Genomic DNA, 24,221 nt, shown 5'->3' with positions numbered 1-24,221 from the left:
TTTGTGCATAACATCACCGATACATAAACATTATTCAAAGTTCCTAAGTATAAGCTAAAACATACAAATACAAAGCAGAATTGATTATGAAAAGTTCTTTGACCTGGTGGCGGGGCTGATTGAGGCGAGAAGACCATGACAGTGTTCCCTATCGTTGTGGTGAAGTCCAGAAAGCCGTAGACGGTCTGCGTTAGGTACTGCCCTGCTGCAGGCGGTGGGCTAGGCGGCTGAGGTGATCCTCCATCGTAAACTGGTCCGTCAGCTAAAACTATACTACCTGGAATAAGAAAACAATATTGATCAATGATCAGTCTCACTTCTTTAGACAGCTAACCCCAACGGCATCACAATACATCTCGCTGGCTGTGTGACTCAACCTCGTATAAGTACGGTCTTACCAAGCTCATATGAGAATCGTTCGAATATGCAGATTGATCTGCAATATTTGTGAGTGTCCCACTTTGTCGGTTAATTACTAACTCTGGTTAATTATTATTAAGGCGAGATTTACTTGTATCTTTATATGGATAAACTGACAAAGCAGCTTCATGGCAATCGACAAAGTGGGACGTTTTCTCGTGCACACTCACATTTATTTATTTATTTAAACTTTATTGCACAAGCAAAGAAACATGTACTACTGGCGGACTAAATGCCAAAAGACATTCTCTACCACTCAACTAATGGGTTAAACAGAGACATAATATGCAATACGAGGTTGAGTCATAAGACGTCACTTAACTATACGAGTTTCTCACACAACCCTCGAATTGTATAATTAATTAAAGTAGTCTAAAACATGTTCTACATTTTAAATGTGAAAAGCTTGAAACAAAGGATATAAAGATAAAGAAGAGAACCAGTGACGGCATTACTTCGGAGCCATTTGCCGGTAAATGATCCGTGATAGTACCTTCATATGGCTTAAAAAAAGGGTGTTAGCAAAACAAAGTCATTGGCGAGATACGAGTATATCTAAACTAATGACGTGTTATGTCGTTTAGCTCTGTTTGTATACTTTTGATAAATATATTTGAAGCACTTCGCAACGACAAACCGATACATGTTTTTGCTTTCTTATTGTTTATTTGTTTTCCTCCGCGATGAAAGTCTTAGTACTTCAGCAGTCCTTATGGCGCCACTGACGGGCGTCCATCTGTTGTTTACGCGTCTATACAAGGTGGAAATAAATATCGTGCCAGATCCCAATAAAATACATGCATGAGAGTATTTTGAGATTTCGAATGTATTAATTACTAATAACAATTAAATATAAATATATACATACATACTTATATATGCACGAAATATACATTGTTTACCAAAATTATAAAGTAACCGCGTTACAAAAATCATAATATGTACAAATTCATTAAAATAAATAAATAAGTAACTATTAAAATTATACACCGTGTTTTTTTTTTCGTTAAATTCTACACGTAGCTAGCTAGGATCATTATCAGGAACCAACCTGTATAATACATATAAGTTTTAGTTAAATCGGCAAAAAAAATTTTTTTATCATTTTCTCACATAATTTATGAATTTGTTAGTGTGAGAGACGCTTAAGAATAACATTCAAGTTAGTGTCAAGTGATTGACGGCATATGTCAAAAAAAATAACATTAGAAATTGGTAAAGGTTGTCACACACGTGTTTAGTAATTATCTTTATTTTTTAATAACTCGATAACCGTAAGAGTTAAGACGCTAGTTTCTCCGATAAATTAATTGTATTTGATCTAAAAAAACTTCCCTTAAAGTTAACGGATTTCAATAAAAACAGGGTGTATATTTATTCATTTTTATTTCCCGTACGGTAAAGACGTTGTGTCAAAAGGGTAGGGGCTTTGTTTGTCTCAAACTACAAGACCGTGGCGAAGTTATACATAGGTTGAGATCCCGAGGCCAAAAGGTAACAAATTCAACAGGGATTGTGACTAGTGCTCTTCCTTCCGGGCCATTTGCCAGCAAGTGGGCTGAGATAGTCTGCCCCGGATACGGATCGGGAACCTCAAGCGGTCTGATGTTTATACTTTCAATTACTTAACTCCAAAGATTGTACTCACACACACTTAGATCCACGATATGTGATACCATTTCGCGGAGTCTGTTTAACCTGTTTAACGATTACATTCGAAGGACCTTCTTATCGCGGTACAAAGGAATATTTAAACGTAATAATGTAATAAATGTGCAAAAGCTACCCACTTACAAGAAATATTAACGAACCATGACCACAAATAATATAGATTTCTAAGGCAGGTTCACACACTATTAATAAAGCCAGTTATACAATATTCAAAAAATTTTACCATTACTCTGTTAAAAAATAATTAACCAATTAATCTACACAAAATTGACAAAGAAACAAACTGCAAATGTCCAACACCATACAACACAAATGCCTCACAGCCTTCGTCGTGCTTGTTCCATTATCAGATGTACTACTGGATCCACCACTGGTGGTGGACTGGTGGTACTTTACCACCGGCTTGGGATCCAGTAGTACATCTGATAATGGAACAAGCACGACGAAGGCTGTGAGGCATTTGTGTTGTATGGTGTTGGACATTTGCAGTTTGTTTCTTTGTCAATTTTGTGTAGATTAATTGGTTAATTATTTTTTAACAGAGTAATGGTAAAATTTTTTGAATATTGTATAACTGGCTTTATTAATAGTGTGTGAACCTGCCTTAGAAATCTATATTATTTGTGGTCATGGTTCGTTAATATTTCTTGTAAGTGGGTAGCTTTTGCACATTTTAATTTTTTCCTCAGTCACCCGTTGACCACGAACGCTGTAAAGAGTTCGAAACGTCGGGATGTATTTTAAATTCATTATACGCGATTTAATCCGTTTCCATAGTTTTATTTCGTAATAATGTAATTGAAAACTGCGTAGAATATTCGCACAGCTTTAACATCATCCTCCTTGCTTTATCCCGGCATTTGCCACGGCTCATGGGAGCCTGGGGTCCGCTTTGACAACTAATCCCAAGAGTTGGCGTAGGCACTAGTTTTTACGAAAGCGACTGCCATCTGACCTTCCAACCCGAAGGGTAACTAGGCTTTATTTTTAGTTTTCCGGTTTCCTCACGATGTTTTCCTTCACCGAAAAGCGACTGGTAAACATCAAATGACATTTCGCACATAAGTTCAGAAAAACTCATCGGTACGAGCCGGGTTCGAACCCGCGACCTCCGGATCGAAAGTCGCACGCTCTTACCGATAGGCCATCAGCGCTTCGTACAGCTTCAACATTAGAGTAAAATACACTCATTATACAATAGTTTTCGTACGAAGGAGACTTCTTAGTTAATAACATGTTGTTAAACAAAGTATGCTTAATAACCTACCCATATCTACATAATTATTATATTGTATATTGGACTATTATTGGTATTAATTATGTTCTATAATGGTATTCATTGCTGTGATGAGGTATATTATTAGGATTGCACAGGATTGTTTTATTTCATAATTCATAAAGTATTAGGAACATTCAATGAAAACTAGATGAAGATTGTTTTGACAAAAAAATCATTAATTAATAATTATGCAGTGCATAGTGCATACAATTGATAAGCAATAGTTTTATAACTTTTCCTGTTAATACAGACCCTTTAAATACACGATGTAACATGAGAGAACCGAAAGATTTTAACTACGCATTTCTGAGGGCAAAATAAAGATAAAATGTTACTATGTCAAGTAAATTTCTAAAAAAAAAAATATTATTTTAGTTTTTTTTCGATATTTTTTTACATAAAAAGTAAATGTTATTGGTAAAACTGGCAGTAAAATAAAAATTTACATTTTATTAAAAAAAAATACTTTTTTGCAATGAGTTGACATCTATCAACGAGGATAGTTAGATTATGCCCGATAACGGCATCATCGCCATCAAAATAGCGTTTTGTTCTAAGAAATAATAAGTAATTGTTATATTTTTAATGCTTATAACTCTGAAAATACCTAGGCGAAATCCAGAAAAGTTTATAATTATGACATTTTATTCTTATAATATGATGAGGAATACGCTGTTAAAATTATTCGATTTTCTCATGTTACCTACACCGTGTATATTAACGTGGCTTCCTAAGCAGCAAACGGTTCGATTCCTTTGATCAGATATACTCGGAGCATATCTGTTCATGCGTATTTTTTGAATTCACCTAAAGCTTCACCCTTTTTATCGGCTTACTTGTTTACTCTGAAGGATGTTAAGAAGACCGCAATGGAATGTACTCCTGGGGACCGTTTCTCGAAAGGTACAAGCCTTGTATTACAAGTGCGCAAACTGTCAAATCGTATGGGCTGTCATGAATACACACTTGTAATACAAGGCTTGTACCTTTCGAGAAACGGGCCACTGGTCATATTTTGAGACTAGAAAGTCATATATATTTAAGTGGGTTTTATTAGGCTTCCGTAGGCAACTAGGTACCCTTATGAATATAGTAAGTCATTAGGTCAAAGCTGACTCACACAGCACGCACTTGTGCGGTTTTTAGGGTTCTGTACCACCCCAGGAGTCAAGGCACATTTGTGATCGATGCGGCAGGAAATGCCGATCCGCCATTGGCTTGTACCTTGTACAGCCATCATAGCCGATGTAGGCTGTAGACTGCCTACTCAGAATACCTACCTCTTACTTAGTCGCTGCAAGTGCTGGAAAGATGCTGTAGCCAATGATGATGTACCAAAAAGGTACAGAAGGAACCCTTATGGTGCGACTCTGGTTCATTATGATCGGCGCTTCTTTTGTAGCTGCGAAGTTTGTATACGTTTACAGTCCCTTCAAAGAACCTATCGAAAAAGCCTCCCACCCCTCCCTCTCTTCCCTCTTAAACCTATCAGAAAACAAATATTAAGTACCTAAGTATACGGACAATATGCTGTTAATATGTAATCACCGAAATTTTATTATGCTTGAATAAGGATTATTGCAATCTGGGCTATGTGAAGTATTCCGTGAATTATCGTTTTAATTAACACGGCAGCGTGCCAATTTACTACATGTCTGTTTACATACTGCAGTTTCATGAGGAACGGTAATCATTTATTTATTTTTTTAAAGAAATTTAAAGCACTGGGTTGATAATTTCAAACGAAGATGGATAGAGTCAAGGGTTTTTGGCGTGCTGACGTGGCGTGATTTTTCACTAGTTTGAATATCAACAATTAAGCAAAATCTGTTCAGTGAGATTGAAAACGTAACAATTACATTGGGTCTCGTTATAGCCGAGCTTGTACCAAATATATAGGTAGTTTCAACTCAGTTGAGGCCACGCACACTATAACACTGTCATGTAAAGACAATGAGATTTTGAAATTAGTGTTCTTACCGTGTACCGACTGCAGATTCAACAGTGAATTGCAAGAAAGACCAAAAAGTTTCTATTAACTATTTTGTTAAGAATTACGTCTATTAGAACAATTTTCAAACAAAACAGAAAATAAAATATCTCGTATGTGATTAATTAATTGTCAGATTATGATTGTAACATTAATCGTAGAAATCAAAGATAATATGTAATAGATTGCCTTATATTATCATCGTAGCTGTTAAAATGGTGTTTACCTATTTTTAGGGTTCCGTAGTCAACTAGGAACCCTTATAGTTTCGCCATGTCTGTCTGTCTGTCCGTCCGTCCGTCCGTCCGTCCGTCCGTCCGTCCGTCCGTCCGTCCGTCCGTCCGTCCGCGGATAATCTCAGTAACCGTTAGCACTAGAAAGCTGAAATTTGGTACCAATATGTATATTAATCACGCCGACAAAGTGCAGAAATAAAAAATGGGAAAAAATGTTTTATTAAGGTACCCCCCATACATGTAAAGTGGGGGCTGATTTTTTTTTTCATTCGAACCCCAACGTGTGATATATTGTTGGATAGGTATTTAAAAATGAATAAGGGTTTACCAAGATCGTTTTTTGATAATACTAATATTTTCGGAAATAATCGCTCCTAAAGGAAAAAAAAGTGCGTCCCCCCCCCTCTAACTTTTGAACCATATGTTCAAAAAATATGAAAAAAATCACAAAAGTAGAACTTTATAAAGACTTTCTAGGAAAATTATTTTGAACTTGATAGGTTCAGTAGTTTTTGAGAAAAATACGGAAAACTACGGAACCCTACACTGAGCGTGGCCCGACACGCTCTTGGCCGGTTTTTTTTCATTACTTATTAGCAGACATATAAGTCGCGGTAGCAATAACGTCAATTAACATAGGGACATCCTTCCGATATAAAATTATATCGATAGCTGAATACTTATTTGGAAGTGAAATTTCATAATGAGCTATAAAGTTCACCGGATAATACCATTACTGCTTTTAATACCATTAATGATAAGTATATCAATAAATAATAATGTTTTTCAAAAATATATTAATTGGTTTTTTTACATTCACTCACTTATTTCATTCATTCATTTTTTTGCAATCAGTACTAATCTTCATTTAGCTGTGTGTGTTATCATTCACTTCAACCTCCGTGGAATTACCATACACGCCGCAATAATTAAGATTTTATTTCATTCATATTGGTAGGCAATAATACTTGTTCAGTATGTGTGATCAGAAGTAGAAAATCCATACTAATATTATAAATGGGAAAGTGTGTGTGTCTGTTTGTTTGTCCGTCTTTCACGGCAAAACGGAGCGACGAATCGACGTGATTTTTTAAGTGGAGATAGTTGAAGGGATGGAGAGTGATATAGGCTACTTTTTGTCTTTTTCTAATGCGAGCGAAGCCTCGGACAAAAGCAAGTACTTACATAAATGGGCGCTCAAGCCAAGAAGAATAATGAGTCTGGGATCCATGGCAATGAAAATGACGTATCTCAGAGTAGACGATCAAAACAAAGTTGCTTGTTTGTGATGTGATCTCATTTTGATACACGACGTAACTTGTGGCGGTACCTGAAACAATAATAAATGATGTATATAAATCATCTGGACCAAATGAATAGGTATCTTTCTATATACAAGAACACGGTGATGTTTAATTGGACATCAGCGAAATTTCAGAAAATGCCCGGTATTTTGAAATCATGATCATAATTTACTGTCCCTATAAAAATTAAAAAGTTGAACATTCATCGCACAAAAGCCAGCGAACAATAATGCATATTCAATACGTCCTTCACCCGCAAAACATACAAGTATATGTGTTGAACAAAAAACAATTATAGAGGCAGTGAACAATTGGGTAAACATGTTAAATTTAAAATCGGTATTGGTTGTGTGCAATGGATTGTTTGCCCGAATAAATGGGAGGCCGCGGGCCGTTTTGCATATGGACTGATTATATTGTTCATTAAGTGGTCTCCAGCTTATATATATATGTACCTATCTATAAGCAAATTTTCTCAGACATAAAAGAGAAGAGTTCTTTGCAACGCTTAAGGATCGGTTGAACCAAACCGTCTGTTACCGAATTTAGCGTTCTCTTAATTTTTGTAGATATAGGGATTTCCATCGACTTCTGTTGTGTGTTTGTTAACTGTAGTTGATTCAACTGAACTTTAATCATTAAATATTTTTTCTACTCCCGAACTGTAATTCGTCATTTACAGGGTCGTGCATAGATCTTTAAAACCCTACATAAAAAGCCAACGTCCGCCGGCTTTCCGCGCATGCGCGCAGTATCGAAAAAACTGAAAACGCATTGTTTGGATCTGTAACCATGGCAACATATTGTTATACTCGTAACGATACTGCGCGCGTGCGCGGGAAGGCTTTGGGCAGCTGAGCTGACAGTGCAAACCTTTGCGTAAAAATACAGGAAACAGTGTGAATTTCACGAAAGTTATTTAAAAAAAATTATTAAAAACTAAGTGCATGGTCGTAGAAAAAGTATTATATGCAACGGTGTTTAACTGAGTCAAAAAATACTCGTGGCGTCTTAATAACAATTGCCACTCGTCTTTTTTGACCTCCTTTAAACGCCTGTTGCGTAAAATACTATTTTAATGTTAAAGGTTGAACACGCCAAAAGTGGGGTACACATAAATGATTATTATAAAAAATGTATAATAAATAAATAAAAGATGATTGATTTAACTATGAGCAAATTTAATGTATTTTAAATGAAAATCATAATTAGTCAAGGTTTCTTGACGAATAAGCCATGGACCGTACTTTTCGTCGAACACGATTCATATGAGTCTGCATCATCACGTCAGGATACCTCTTTGTCGCCAGGTCCACAGTTTTCGCAGCTCCGCCACGGAATTAACCTCTCCGCCTCTCATTTTAAGAAACCCTTTCATTATACTTCAATACTCCTTGATGGGCCTGAGTTCTAGACAATTTAGTGTATAGCTATATTTCTGTACCACGGCTACTCCATTTGCTTTGTACCACTCCATGATAGGTTTCGCGTAGTAATACCTGGCAAGGTCTGGCCAAAATAAAGGTCGGGAGTGGTGTTTCTTAAAAAACGGAAGCAACCGCTCTTGTAAGCACTCTTTTTGATAGATGATGCCGTTTATTGTTCCGGTAGTGACAAAAGAGCTGCTTCTTTTCCCGCAACTGCAAATTGCCTGCTAAACTAGGTTTTTTTTTGGAAACTTATATCTTATTTTATTTATTAGGCCTTGGGAGCCTCTGTGCTGTTTTTGCTAGTATAAAACTCTTGGCCAAGGATTTTTAGAATTCGGATTTTATGTAAGTTTCGCTGTCCATCAGAACGCATTCAAATTTTGTTAGTAAATTTTCGGTAAGCGTCAGGACCCCTGGACCACTACAGATATTTGATGTTTAGTACATACTAAAATTTAGTACCTATTTGATACTATTTGGTACCTGAGTACATATATTTGGTACCTCCACTGATATCGAAAAATCGAGCGAATAAAGTGGCCAGACATTCTGACGTCAGGATGTCTGGACCATTTTTGGTTTACATAGTTCTAGACAACACTACTAATTGATATCTTAGTCAATATTTACTACCTATTTGGTACCTGTCAATATATTTTTTTCAAATTTGCTGCCCTCCTGCGCGTCAACTTAAATAGGAATTTATTTTTAGGCACTCGCACATCATCTCTACTGACTAGTGGCATTAATATAGTCGGCGGCCTCTATACTTTTGACAGGCGCTACATACTTCAACGGCACGGCCGGGCTCACAACTTTAAATTCCGTCATAACTTTTTTCTGGTACGCCAAAAAAAATTGAAAAAAATATATTGACAGGTACCAAATAGGTAGTAAATATTGACTAAGATATCAATTAGTAGTGTTGTCTAGAACTATGTAAACCAAAAATGGTCCAGACATCCTGACGTCAGAATGTCTGGCCACTTTATTCGCTCGATTTTTCGATATCAGTGGAGGTACCAAATATATGTACTCAGGTACCAAATAGTATCAAATAGGTACTAAATTTTAGTATGTACTAAACATCAAATATCTGTAGTGGTCCAGGGGCCCTGACGCTCACAATTTTCGTATATTTTCTCGATCGAGTTTTTGCTATTGAATTCTGTCTTGCATTCCGATCAGGTGTCGTTTTGTGCTTTAAAATTTCTTAGCCCTGCTCTACGTTTCACCTTTTGAACATACGATTGGGACATCTTCACTTTTTAGCCACGTCACGAGGTGATATCATACAATTTGAAGCAAATATCCTTAAGATGCGTTCCTCCTTTTTTTTATCCTTTATACCTTGCAATCCACCACTTCGTGGCTTTCGTTCTAAAGTTAAGCGTTCCCAAAACCTCTTCAATACGGAACAAACAGTGGATTGAGGAAATTTTAATTTTTTACCCACATCCCTATAGCTGAGCGTTGGATTTTGCGTGTTTTCGTGCAAAATAAGTTCGCATTGTTTCAGTTGCCTGTTCGATATCGCTACATATATAAATTTCTCACAAAAGTTACTGATATATTTAAAAACTATGCTTTTTTACGATTTATATGGCATCAAAACATTTCCTATACCTTTAATTTTAACGAAGCAGTAAATGAATTTATATGCCTCAATTTTGGCGTGTTCAACCTTTATCAATATATTTTTCTCCTTCCATGGTATTGTTTTTATAAATTTAAAAATCGTTTGTAGGTAAGAATCACTTAAACGATTAATATGAAAATGAAAAATGAAAAACGATTAATATCACCTTTAAGTTGTAGGTTTTAGGTAATTTAGTGGCACAACGGTAAGACTAAATAGATTAGGTACAGGCAATTGATTTAGGAGCAGGGGTTATCTTCGAATGCTTGGATCTGTCTTAAGAATGCTAATAGTCCAGGGACACACCTGCCCAGTATTATTTTGCTATGTATAGGGCAGAATATCGATTTCGCGTAGTTTGGCTATTCGCATACCGAAATAATAAAAGGTAAAGCTGAGACCATTATCACTCTTTTGTAAGTAACCTGATTTGTCTTCATTTATCCATGAAGGATAAAATTTTAAGAAGGCCTTATAATCTATAGGTATAAACATTTTATTGGCCAATCCTGTAACCGTTCTGTGTAATACGAATAATATGACACTAGTAGTTCAATCTTTTTCATAACACATTAACTTGGACAAGTAAAACCTACTTTACTCTACTACCCATTCCCTGCATAAAAGTCAATATCAATACCTATTTACTTCCTATTTGTCGTAAAGTCGTCTCGAACTAGGTCGCTCAATGTAAGGTCCCGATGTCCCATGCAATTACCACTCGCGTCCATCTGTTGACTTATCACTTCTGCTGGCGACGGTTTCAATTGTATCTGGCGTGTTGGCGACACACTCAAGCTTCCATACGTATGGAACCTCGTCAAGCCGAATTTCTGTGTAGATTGGCATCTATTGTTCAAAGTCCAGTCTGGCATAGCGGAGCGTATTGAAAGCATTTGAATGCTTAGTAAGTTCCGATTGTAGGCAGTAGTCGCATCACTGGAACACTGAAATGTATGCAGGAAAATTCTACGGACGTTACAATCTATTCAGTCGGAGCCTTTAAATAGACGGGTAAAGAGATTAGCACGGTAGCTTTCATAAATAGAATTTGATAGTTCCGATTCCGATAGAATGCACCGTTAGTTTAGGTTCTTGTGATTTAAACGAGTCTTTTACGAGTTGATATAAATATACATACTTACTAAAAGCACTTCGATGGTGCAGGTAATCAGCAGAAAAACAATTGTATAAACACATTTAAATACTTTACGTATTATTAAAATGTTTGTGCAGTTATTACTGTACATAAAAATGTTAAAAACGTCTTGTTGAACACCTTACTACTTGTCTAATCCACCAAAAACTTCCATAATATTTTCCGGATGCCGCATTTCTAACTACGAGAATATTTGCAAATCTGTTTGAGCCTCTCCCGATATACACAGCTGTCAGCAGTCGAGGCCCTATCGACACGTGAAGGAGCTTTGTGCCTGCGAGGGAGTTGCGTGTGTGCGTGAATGGGCCCTGTTTGCCAGAGATGGTCGATGTTTGTGGTGGCTGGCGGCCGTCTGGAACTATTAAGCCGATGCTCGCGTTACAGTGGGTAGCGATAGAAAAATAGGAAGGACCAAAATTACTCGTGTGTAAAAGATGTGTTACACGTAATTTATTACGTAATGTGTTCTAAAACACTAAAATAATAACCAGAGCAGAAGCAATATAAGTGATCACAGAGAAAAACAATATAAATATTTTAGCCACAACTATAACTGCTACACTTCGCTACGCCGTAGAGCCGACGTAGCATGCGGCCTAAATATGAGTAGGTAGGTACGAGTATACATATAATAATATTCAGCTGAAACTTGAATTTTTGCAAAACTTGTTGCTTACGCCATCCGAGTTACAAAACTTTGAGGCGAAAAACATACGGTATGTAACCGAATTATCATAATGAATCACAACTCGTGAACGCTACTAAAAACTTTTTCCTTTATCTTTTTTGCTAAAGATATACTTATAATTAGGCTAACATGTACCCTGACAGTACTACAACTTGACATAAAATTTTACATTAATTAATTATTTACTGCCTGATGTTACGTAACAAGCAGCAAGGCAGTGTTTCTAAAATAACTTTTGCCTGGATAAAAGAAGCAGCACAAAAAAAAGAGCTTTAACTTCACCAGAATAACTACGCTGTCACCGCTATTTTACCAAAGGCGAGTGGGATTGGATCGAAGTCGATTGTATTTGCCGACGCTACCGGATCCGAGTGCTGGTTCATCCCTCTATTCAAACAACATTTAATGAGGTGGCCCGACTGAAAGACTGCGACTCTTATGTTGTCGCTCTTTGTTCATACAAATTTTATATGAATATTCTGTATTATACAAACCTGGTTAGAAGTGCAAATATGTTCAATAGAACACATTTTCTTTTCACAATCATGTTACAAAACATCATTTCTAAATTAAAATTTTATTAAATGTAACAACTATTTACGATAAATAAATTAATGTAATTGGACATTATTACACAAATTTACTTTATGTAAGCGACACCTACCCTACGTGTGTTATGTGCTATTAGCCAATTACTAAAACTGGTAACACTTGATACATATTTATTTAGGTACACATACAATTTCCAAAAGAAAAATAATCCAAAATCTTATGCGAGAGGGCGCAAATGTAGCAAAAGTCCACGCCCCCACGGTATGTAAATATTGGCAGACCCTCTGTAGACAAACTGGAGACGAATGTTGTCCGGTACCTAATTTATGTTGGCAGATCCGCGCCTATTGCCCCTGGACAAACAACGTGTACGCTTCACCAAATTTATATTCCAAGTTCCAGCGGAAAGCTACCCGCAGAAACATCCCGTGGCCGCCGAAACCGATAAAGAACTTACCAGAAGTGATACAAATGAGCGTAAATAACAAAAAATCCCGATGCTTATTCTTTGTTCGCCGGAGTTCCTGTGTTTACACTACGAGAAAGTTTGCGGGATCACGTCTGAATTAGAAGCAATTGTAGCGAGGAGATGTTTGATTCAATGAAACGTACCTATGTAACGTGCACGGAGCGAAATATTATGCTAAACAAATACGGCGAGGAGGACGCGACCGCGCTGCAGTTTTGGCTGCATCCCAGACACGTTTTACATTTTATTCAAAACGTTGACTTGAAGGACAAAGTTTTATTATTTTACTACTGTGACGTGATTCGAATGCACCTGGGCCGCCAACGCTGGTAAGTACCTACCTACATTTCAAACGGATTCCCTTTTGTACTGAATACATTTTTGTTGAGAAAATTGAATCGATATATATATTTACGAGCTCTCGGGTAGTTTAAAGGAAGGTATAATATGTAGCTACATAGGTCTGGCGGGTTGCAAGCATATATTTTTAACCATTATCTTTCTTATTTGTACAAATATCGCAGTAACTAAATATTGAGAATTCAAGTTATTTTGGGTATAATAGCGTCGAAGTTCCACGCTGTACGGTTGGTATGAAAACGTGATCGGGCACTTAGGGCGCTGCCTTAACCAGTAAAGGTGAACGTTCCAAAGGTTTAATAATTGAACATAATAACAAATACCATCATGAAATGTACTAAGCACAATATGGTCTTATACATTTATTCCAATTTTCTTTGGTATTGTTACTTATTTATAGTTAATTACATAATACATTTATAGTTAATTACATACCTTTAAACGAGAAATTCTTGTATAATTATGTATTTATACCGGCGATCTCGGAAACAGCTCTAACGATTTCTCTGAAATTTATTGTTTGGGGGTTTTCGGGGGTGAAAAATTGATATGGCTTAGTCTTAGGTCCAGGTAACGCGAAGTTTCGATTTTAGAACTCCGAGCGAAGCTCGTTCGCACAGTTACTATAGGAATAAAGATTGAATGGAAAATTGTATTACGAAGCTGTTTACTAGGATATGATATGATAGGTAATTTATTTTTATTGCAAAGCCTTTTGAATAAATTTAATTATACAAAATAAATAAATGTACACAATGCGGTACCAGCCTACAGTTATCCGAAACCGATTTTCATTTTAGACATTCGACCACATCTCATTCAGATGCAAATCCATTATGCGCACCGCGAAACGTCCAATACGTACGTTTTACATGCGCAATGAATATTAAAATAACATAAACGGATGTTTCATATGCCATTTTTAAACTAGTAAATTGACAAATGCAATCGCCAATGAATATATATGAAATACTGTTTTGCTTTTTTTTTACTGAAACGCGTTGTAAAATTCCCATTGTCAATTTATGGACTGTTTAACTTTGGACTCTGGTCTCGAAAGGAAAAAGCCTCAAATCAAACGCCCACTTTATTAATAAACGAAAGTACGATTAGTCGGCTAAACTGAATAGGTACCATACAAGTCTTCTTATCTTATCTCATCGGTACTAAAAATAACTCAAATCTCTTATACAAATTACGATACACAACTCTTGGCTAGTTGTAAATAGCAAAAGAGACATCTCTCGGGAAATTTAGTGAACACCTAGGTAAGCGTTTTATATAAGGACATAATTGTTGGACAGGTAAGGACATTTTTGTATGTTCAGACACAATGCTATATTGTTCATGAATAAAGTACTATGACTATGACTATGACTAATTATAATACTGTAATTTATAGTAGTTTTAGAAGGAAGATGTTTGGATTGACTTCTCACAAGAGATAAAGCTGCATCCAACTGTAGAACGTAGGCGGGGATTATTGATGCATGATTAATTAGATGATCTAAGGGCCACTTGCGAGTTGCAGTACAGTTCAACCTTGTATAAGTGGTAACCCTAAGTTAGTTTGTTAATCCTAGAACTTGTAAGTGGTCCTTAGTGAGTATAACAATTTAAGTTCTCGCTTTTTGTACACATATAGTCGCGTTTGAAAAAAGGTAAAATTATGATATTTCATCGCGTTCGATTTGTTTAAATATGCAGTGACTTTAAGTATGCCCTTATACTGAGTGTTACTAAGTTACCTAATAATAATTTTAAAATATGTTGCGACGTCCAATAATTAAACTGTTAAGTCAGGCGTGAACAATAATTCATATTAATCAGCAACACAATCCATGCATTTGCTGAATTACCCAACAAAGCCTTGCCTTACACTTCCTCAACACGATTCAGTTAAAATGCTGTTCCTTGGGTTATTTCGTAAGGTTGAGTTGAGCCTGAGGCATTTGAGGCATGAGTCACTGCGAGGGCGCGCCTCCGATAACAACAATGGATCCTAACTGCCAGCCAAAGGTTATCGCCGAACCTCCCACGTTACAGGTACATCGTTACTTAATGAGCACGGGATTTACGCGAGTCTGTCAGGCAATTATAAGTCTGATTAACAGCTTTTATTAGGGTCAATGAATCTTATTAATATTTCTGTCGTAAATATTATATTTTGGTTAGTCTATAAAAACATATAATGAGGATTGTAGAACTAAGCTTTATACAAAATACTTACTTTATAAAACATGACATAGGGTGCTACTAGCAGCGGGATATGGTTCTATTCGTTTGATTGCATTATACGTAGATACGCTCTTCTACGTTACGTCTCAAAAGCACCTGCCGCAAAGGTTACACGTGTCAGAAATAAACCAAATCGTGTTTAATCTGATTAAGTATATAGAATTATTACAAGGTTGATAGTACCTAGATATCATGATATTTATGGCGGTATTTGGGTGGAATCAAATTAGATGAATAATAGATGAACAAAAGTTATATTAACTCATATATTGTAACCTTAGGACTACCTTAAGGGGAAATAACGTGTATTGGCCAAGCTACACGACACTACTAAGCCTGATGTGATACCGAATTTGTAGTAGCCACAAAATGTACATGAAAAACATGGAATTGAAACTATTCCAAATCGCCATTCAAAAATTATTATCTCCAAGCTAAACGGCAAAAGTGAACTTTTTAAGGCATGAAACATATAGCCTATTAACCAACCTATACGACACTACTAAGCCTGAAGTGATACCGAATTTGTAGTAGCCAGAAAATATACATGAAGGAAATGAAATTTAAACTATTCCAAATCCCCATTCAAAAATTATTATCTCCAAGTTAAACGGCAAAACTGAACTTTTTCAGGAATGTAACATATAGCCTATTAGCCAAGCATAACGACACTACTAAGCCTAACGTGATACCGAATTTGTAGTAGCCAGAAAATGTACATGAAGGAAATGTAATTGTCTCTATTCCAAATCCCCATTTAAAAATTATTATCTCCAAATTAAACGGCAAAAATGAACTTTTTCAGGAATGTAACATATAGCCTATTAGCCAAGCTACACGACACTACTAAGCCTTACGTGATACCGAATTTGTAGTAGGCAGAATATGTACTTAAAGGAAATGGAATTGAAACTATTCCAAATCCCCATTACAAAATTAGTATCTCGAAGTTAAACGGCAAAAGTGAACGTTTTTAGGCACGTAATAAATAGCCTATTAGCCAAGCTACATGATACTATTAAGCCTTACTTGATACCGAATTTGTAGTAGCCAGAAAATGTACTTGAAGGAAATGGAATTGAAGCTAGTCCAAATCCCCATTCAAAAATTATTATCTCCAAGTCAAACGGCAAAAATGAACTTTTTCAGGCATGTGACATATAGCCTACTAGCCAAGCTACATGACACTACTAAGCATTACGTGATACCGAATTTGTAGTAGCCAGAAAATGTACTTGAAGGAAATGGAATTGAAACTATTCCAAATCCCCATTCAAAAATTACTACCTCCAAGCTAAACGGCAAAAGAGAACATTTTAAGGCATGAAGCATATAGCATATTAGCCAAGCTATATGACACTACTAAGTCTGATGTGATACCGAATTTGTAGTAGCCAGAAAATGTACATGTAGGAAATGGAATTGAAACAATTCCAAATCCCCATTCAAAAATTATTATCTCCAAGTCAGACGGCAAAAATGAACTATTTCAGGCATGTAACATATAGCGTATTAGCCAAGCTACACGACACTACTAAGCCTTACGTGATACCGAATTTGTAGTAGCCAGAAAATATACATGAAGGAAATGGAATTGAAACTATTCCAAATCCCCATTCAAAAATTACTACCGCCAAGTTATTTAAACGGCAAAAGTGAACTTTTTTAGGCATGACCCCTCTAGCCTATTAGCTAAGCTACAATACAATACTAAGCCTGATGTGATACCGAATTTGTAGTAGCCAGAAAATGTACATGAAGGAAATGTAATTGACTCTATTCCAAATCCCCATTCAAAAATTATTATCTCCAAGTTAAACGGCAAAAATGAACTTTTTCAGGAATGAAATATATAGCCTATTAGCTAAGCTACACGACACTACTAAGCCTTACGTGATACCGAATTTGTAGTAGCCAGAATATGTACTTGAAGGAAATGAAATTGAAACTATTCCAAATCCCCATTAAAAAATTATTATCTCTAAGTTAAACGGCAAAAGTCAACGTTTTTAGGCACGTAATATATAGCTTATTAGCCAAGCTACATGATACTATTAAGCCTTACTTGATACCGAATTTGTAGTAGCCAGAAAATGTACTTAAAGGAAATGGAATTGAAGCTATTCCAAATCCCCATTCAAAAATTATTATCTCCAAGTAAAACGGCAAAAATGAACTTTTTCAGGCATGTGAAATATAGCCTACTAGCCAAGCTACACGACACTACTAAGCCTTACGTGATACCAAATTTGTAGTAGCCAGAAAATGTACTTGAAGGAAATGGAATTGAAACTATTCCAAATCCCCATTCAAAAATTACTACCTCCAAGTTAAACGGCAAAAGTGAACATTTTTAGGCATGAAACATATAGCATATTAGCCAAGCTATATGACACTACTAAGTCTGATGTGATACCGAATTTGTAGTAGACAGAAAATGTACATGAAGGAAATGGAATTGAAACAATTCTTAATCCCCATTCAGAAATTATTATCTCGAAGTTAAACGGCAAAAATGAACTTTTTTAGCAATGTAACATATAGCCTATTAGCCAAGCAACACGACACTACTAAGCCTTACGTGATACCGAATTTGTAGTAGCCAGAAAATGTACTTGAAGGAAATGGAATTGAAGCTATTCCAAATCCCCATTCAAAAATTATTATCTCCAAGTCAAACGGCAAAAATGAACTTTTTCAGGCATGTGACATATAGCCTACTAGCCAAGCTACACGACACTACTAAGCCTTACGTGATACCTAATTTGTAGTAGCCAGAAAATGTACTTGAAGGAAATGGAATTGAAACTATTCCAAATCCCCATTCAAAAATTACTACCTCCAAGTTAAACGGCAAAAGTGAACATTTTTAGGCATGAAACATATAGCATATTAGCCAAGCTATATGATACTACTAAGTCTTATGTGATACCCAATTTGTAGTAGCCAGAAAATGTGCATGAAGGAAATGGAATTAAAAAAATTCCAAATCCCCATTCAAAAATTATTTTCTCCAAGTTAAACGGCAAAAATGAACTTTTACAGGCATGTAACATATAGCCTATGAGCCAAGCTACACGACACTACTAAGCTTTACGTGATACCCAATTTGTAGTAGCCAGAAAATGTACTTGAAGGAAATGGAATTGAAACTATTCCAAATCCCCATTCAAAAATCATTATCTCCAAGTCAAACGGCAAAAATGAACTTTTTCAGGCATGTGACATATAGCCTATTAGCCAAGATACACGACACTACTAAGCCTTACGTGATACCGAATTTGTAGTAGCCAGAAAATGTACATGAAGGAAATGGAATTGAAACAATTCCTAATCCCCATTCAAAAATTATTATCTCCAATTCAAACGGCAAAAATGAACTTTTTCAGGCATTAGTCATATAGCCTATTAGCCAAGCTACACGACACTACTAAACCTGACGTGATACTGAATTTGTAGTAGCCAGAAAATGTACATGAAAGAAAATGGAATTGAAACTATTCCAAATCCCCATTTGGAATGAATTCGGCTGCTAAGTGATTGCGTTCAAAGTAAACAAGGTACAGCTGTACTAAAAACAGATTTAAATAGCCAGTTAGAAGCTTAATAAAAATTATAGTATTAAGTTGTGATAACGAATTTGTAGTAGCCACAAAATGTACATGAAAAACATGGAATTGAAACCATTCCAAATCGCCATTCAAAAATTATTATCTCCAAGATAAACGGCAAAAGTGAACATTTTTAGGCATGAAACATATAGCCTATTAGCCAAGCTATACGACACTGCTAAGTCTATTGTGATACCGAATTTGTAGTAGCCAGAAAATGTACATGAAGTAAATGAAATTGAAACGATTCCAAATCCCCATTCAAAAATTATTATCTCCAAGTCAAACGGCAAAAATGAACTTTTTCAGGCATGTGACATATAGCCTACTAGCCAAGCTACACGACACTACTAAGCATTACGTGATACCGAATTTGTAGTAGCCAGAAAATGTACTTGAAGGAAATGGAATTGAAACTATTCCAAATCCCCATTCAAAAATTACTACCTCCAAGCTAAACGGCAAAAGAGAACATTATAAGGCATGAAGCATATAGCATATTAGCCAAGCTATATGACACTACTAAGTCTGATGTGATACCGAATTTGTAGTAGCCAGAAAATGTACATGTAGGAAATGGAATTGAAACAATTCCAAATCCCCATTCAAAAATTATTATCTCCAAGTCAGACGGCAAAAATGAACTATTTCAGGCATGTAACATATAGCCTATTAGCCAAGCTACACGACACTACTAAGCCTTACGTGATACCGAATTTGTAGTAGCCAGAAAATATACATGAAGGAAATGGAATTGAAACTATTCCAAATCCCCATTCAAAAATTACTACCTCCAAGTTATTTAAACGGCAAAAGTGAACTTTTTTAGGCATGACACCTCTAGCCTATTAGCTAAGCTACAATACAATACTAAGCCTGATGTGATACCGAATTTGTAGTAGCCAGAAAATGTACATGAAGGAAATGTAATTGACTCTATTCCAAATCCCCATTCAAAAATTATTATCTCCAAGTTAAACGGCAAAAATGAACTTTTTCAGGAATGAAATATATAGCCTATTAGCTAAGCTACACGACACTACTAAGCCTTACGTGATACCGAATTTGTAGTAGCCAGAATATGTACTTGAAGGAAATGGAATTAAAACTATTCCAAATCCCCATTAAAAAAATATTATCTCTAAGTTAAACGGCAAAAGTCAACGTTTTTAGGCACGTAATATATAGCTTATTAGCCAAGATACATGATACTATTAAGCCTTACTTGATACCGAATTTGTAGTAGCCAGAAAATGTACTTAAAGGAAATGGAATTGAAGCTATTCCAAATCCCCATTCAAAAATTATTATCTCCAAGTCAAACGGCAAAAATGAACTTTTTCAGGCATGTGAAATATAGCCTACTAGCCAAGCTACACGACACTACTAAGCCTTACGTGATACCAAATTTGTAGTAGCCAGAAAATGTACTTGAAGGAAATGGAATTGAAACTATTCCAAATCCCCATTCAAAAATTACTACCTCCAAGTTAAACGGAAAAAGTGAACATTTTTAGGCATGAAACATATAGCATATTAGCCAAGCTATATGACACTACTAAGTCTGATGTGATACCGAATTTATAGTAGACAGAAAATGTACATGAAGGAAATGGAATTGAAACAATTCTTAATCCCCATTCAGAAATTATTATCTCGAAGTTAAACGGCAAAAATGAACTTTTTCAGCGATGTAACATATAGCCTATTAGCCAAGCTACACGACACTACTAAGCCTTACGTGATACCGAATTTGTAGTAGCCAGAAAATGTACTTGAAAGAAATGGAATTGAAGCTATTCCAAATCCCCATTCAAAAATTATTATCTCCAAGTCAGACGGCAAAAATGAACTTTTTCAGGCATGTGACATATAGCCTACTAGCCAAGCTACACGACACTACTAAGCCTTACGTGATACCTAATTTGTAGTAGCCAGAAAATGTACTTGAAGGAAATGGAATTGAAACTATTCCAAATCCCCATTCAAAAATTACTACCTCCAAGTTAAACGGCAAAAGTGAACATTTTTAGGCATGAAACATATAGCATATTAGCCAAGCTATATGATACTACTAAGTCTGATGTGATACCCAATTTGTAGTAGCCAGAAAATGTGCATGAAGGAAATGGAATTAAAAAAATTCCAAATCCCCATTCAAAAATTATTTTCTCCAAGTTAAACGGCAAAAATGAACTTTTACAGGCATGTAACATATAGCCTATGAGCCAAGCTACACGACACTACTAAGCCTTACGTGATACCCAATTTGTAGTAGCCAGAAAATGTACTTGAAGGAAATGGAATTGAAACTATTCCAAATCCCCATTCAAAAATCATTATCTCCAAGTCAAACGGCAAAAATGAACTTTTTCAGGCATGTGACATATAGCCTATTAGCCAAGCTACACGACACTACTAAGCCTTACGTGATACCGAATTTGTAGTAGCCAGAAAATGTACATGAAGGAAATGGAATTGAAACAATTCCTAATCCCCATTCAAAAATTATTATCTCCAATTCAAACGGCAAAAATGAACTTTTTCAGGCATTAGTCATATAGCCTATTAGCCAAGCTACACGACACTACTAAACCTGACGTCATACTGAATTTGTAGTAGCCAGAAAATGTACATGAAAGAAAATGGAATTGAAACTATTCCAAATCCCCATTTGGAATGAATTCGGCTGCTAAGTGATTGCGTTCAAAGTAAACAAGGTACAGCTGTACTAAAAATAGATTTAAATAGCCAGTTAGAAGCTTAATAAAAATTATGGTATTAAGTTGTGATAACGAATTTGTAGTAGCCACAAAATGTACATGAAAAACATGGAATTGAAACCATTCCAAATCGCCATTCAAAAATTATTATCTCCAAGATAAACGGCAAAAGTGAACTTTTTTAGGCATGAAACATATAGCCTATTAGCCAAGCTATACGACACTGCTAAGTCAATTGTGATACCGAATTTGTAGTAGCCAGAAAATGTACATGAAGTAAATGAAATTGAAACGATTCCAAATCCCCATTCAAAAATTATTATCTCCAAGTCAAACGGCAAAAATGAACTTTTTCAGACATGTGACATATAGCCTACTAGCCAACCTACACGACACTACTAAGCATTACGTGATACCGAATTTGTAGTAGCCAGAAAATGTACTTGAAGGAAATGGAATTGAAACTATTCCAAATCCCCATTCAAAAATTACTACCTCCAAGCTAAACGGCAAAAGAGAACATTTTAAGGCATGAAGCATATAGCATATTAGCCAAGCTATATGACACTACTAAGTCTGATGTGATACCGAATTTGTAGTAGCCAGAAAATGTACATGTAGGAAATGGAATTGAAACAATTCCAAATCCCCATTCAAAAATTATTATCTCCAAGTCAGACGGCAAAAATGAACTATTTCAGGCATATAACATATAGCCTATTAGCCAAGCTACACGACACTACTAAGCCTTACGTGATACCGAATTTGTAGTAGCCAGAAAATATACATGAAGGAAATGGAATTGAAACTATTCCAAATCCCCATTCAAAAATTACTACCTCCAAGTTATTTAAACGGCAAAAGTGAACATTTTTAGGCATGACACCTCTAGCCTATTAGCTAAGCTACAATACAATACTAAGCCTGGCCCCGTAGCCGAATGGCATTTCTCCGACGCCAAACGAAAGCGATACGCCGCTGGCTCTGTCGCGCCAATACGCAAGCGCGATAGAGATAGATATCTACAAGCGCTTCGTTTCGTGAGCGTTTCGTGAGCGATTGTGCCATTCGGCTAGCCACCCTGATGTGATACCGAATTTGTAGTAGCCAGAAAATGTACATGAAGGAAATGTAATTGACTCTATTCCAAATCCCCATTCAAAAATTATTATCTCCAAGTTAAACGGCAAAAATGAACTTTTTCAGGAATGAAACATATAGCCTATTAGCTAAGCTACACGACACTACTAAGCCTTACGTGATACCGAATTTGTAGTAGCCAGAATATGTACTTGAAGGAAATGGAATTGAAACTATTCCAAATCCCCATTAAAAATTTTTTATCTCTAAGCTAAATGGCAAAAGTCAACGTTTTTAGGCACGTAATATATAGCTTATTAGCCAAGCTACATGATACTATTAAGCATTACTTGATACCGAATTTGTAGTAGCCAGAAAATGTACTTAAAGGAAATGGAATTGAAACTATTCCAAATCCCCATTCAAAAATTACTACCTCCAAGTTAAACGGCAAAAGTGAACATTTTTAGGCATGAAACATATAGCATATTAGCCAAGCTATATGACACTACTAAGTCTGATGTGATACCCAATTTGTAGTAGCCAGAAAATGTGCATGAAGGAAATGGAATTGAAACAATTCCAAATCCCCATTCAAAAATTATTTTCTCCAATTTAAACGGCAAAAATGAACTTTTACAGGCATGTAACATATAGCCTATGAGCCAAGCTACACAACACTACTAAGCCTTACGTGATACCCAATTTGTAGTAGCCAGAAAATGTACTTGAAGGAAATGAAATTGAAACTATTCCAAATCCCCATTCAAAAATCATTATCTCCAAGTCAAACGGCAAAAATGAACTTTTTCAGGCATGTGACATATAGCCTATTAGCCAAGCTACACGACACGACTAAGCCTTACGTGATACCGAATTTGTAGTAGCCAGAAAATGTACATGTAGGAAATGGAATTGAAACAATTCCAAATCCCCATTCAAAAATTATTATCTCCAAGTCAGACGGCAAAAATGAACTATTTCAGGCATGTAACATATAGCCTATTAGCCAAGCTACACGACACTACTAAGCCCTACGTGATACCGAATTTGTAGTAGCCAGAAAATATACATGAAGGAAATGGAATTGAAACTATTCCAAATCCCCATTCAAAAATTACTACCTCCAAGTTATTTAAACGGCAAAAGTGAACTTTTTTAGGCATGACACCTCTAGCCTATTAGCTAAGCTACAATACAATACTAAGCTTGATGTGATACCGAATTTGTAGTAGCCAGAAAATGTACATGAAGGAAATGTAATTGACTCTATTCCAAATCCCCATTCAAAAATTATTAACTCCAAGTTAAACGGCAAAAATGAACTTTTTCAGGAATGAAATATATAGCCTATTAGCTAAGCTACACGACA

The 24,221-nt window shown here is 35.9% G+C and overlaps 1 protein-coding gene across 1 annotated transcript in view; it reads right to left on the bottom strand.

Annotated features, from left to right (window-relative positions):
- LOC125228764 (proteoglycan 4) overlaps positions 1–24,221 on the bottom strand; it is a 160,140-nt gene that overhangs the window by 3,879 nt on the left and 132,040 nt on the right. The window contains exons 3-4 of the mRNA XM_048133436.1: positions 6,782–6,926; positions 104–277 (exon numbers count right to left, since the gene is read on the bottom strand). Of these exons, the coding sequence (XP_047989393.1) occupies positions 104–277; positions 6,782–6,827 (220 nt within the window). The 5' untranslated portion in view covers positions 6,828–6,926. The remainder of the gene's footprint in view (positions 1–103; positions 278–6,781; positions 6,927–24,221) is intronic.

This window comes from Leguminivora glycinivorella, chromosome 8 (assembly GCF_023078275.1).
Source record: "Leguminivora glycinivorella isolate SPB_JAAS2020 chromosome 8, LegGlyc_1.1, whole genome shotgun sequence".
NCBI classification, from domain to species: Eukaryota; Metazoa; Arthropoda; class Insecta; order Lepidoptera; family Tortricidae; genus Leguminivora; species Leguminivora glycinivorella.
Note: the sequence above shows the minus strand (reverse complement) of the source record. Positions and strands in the feature narration are given on the sequence as shown.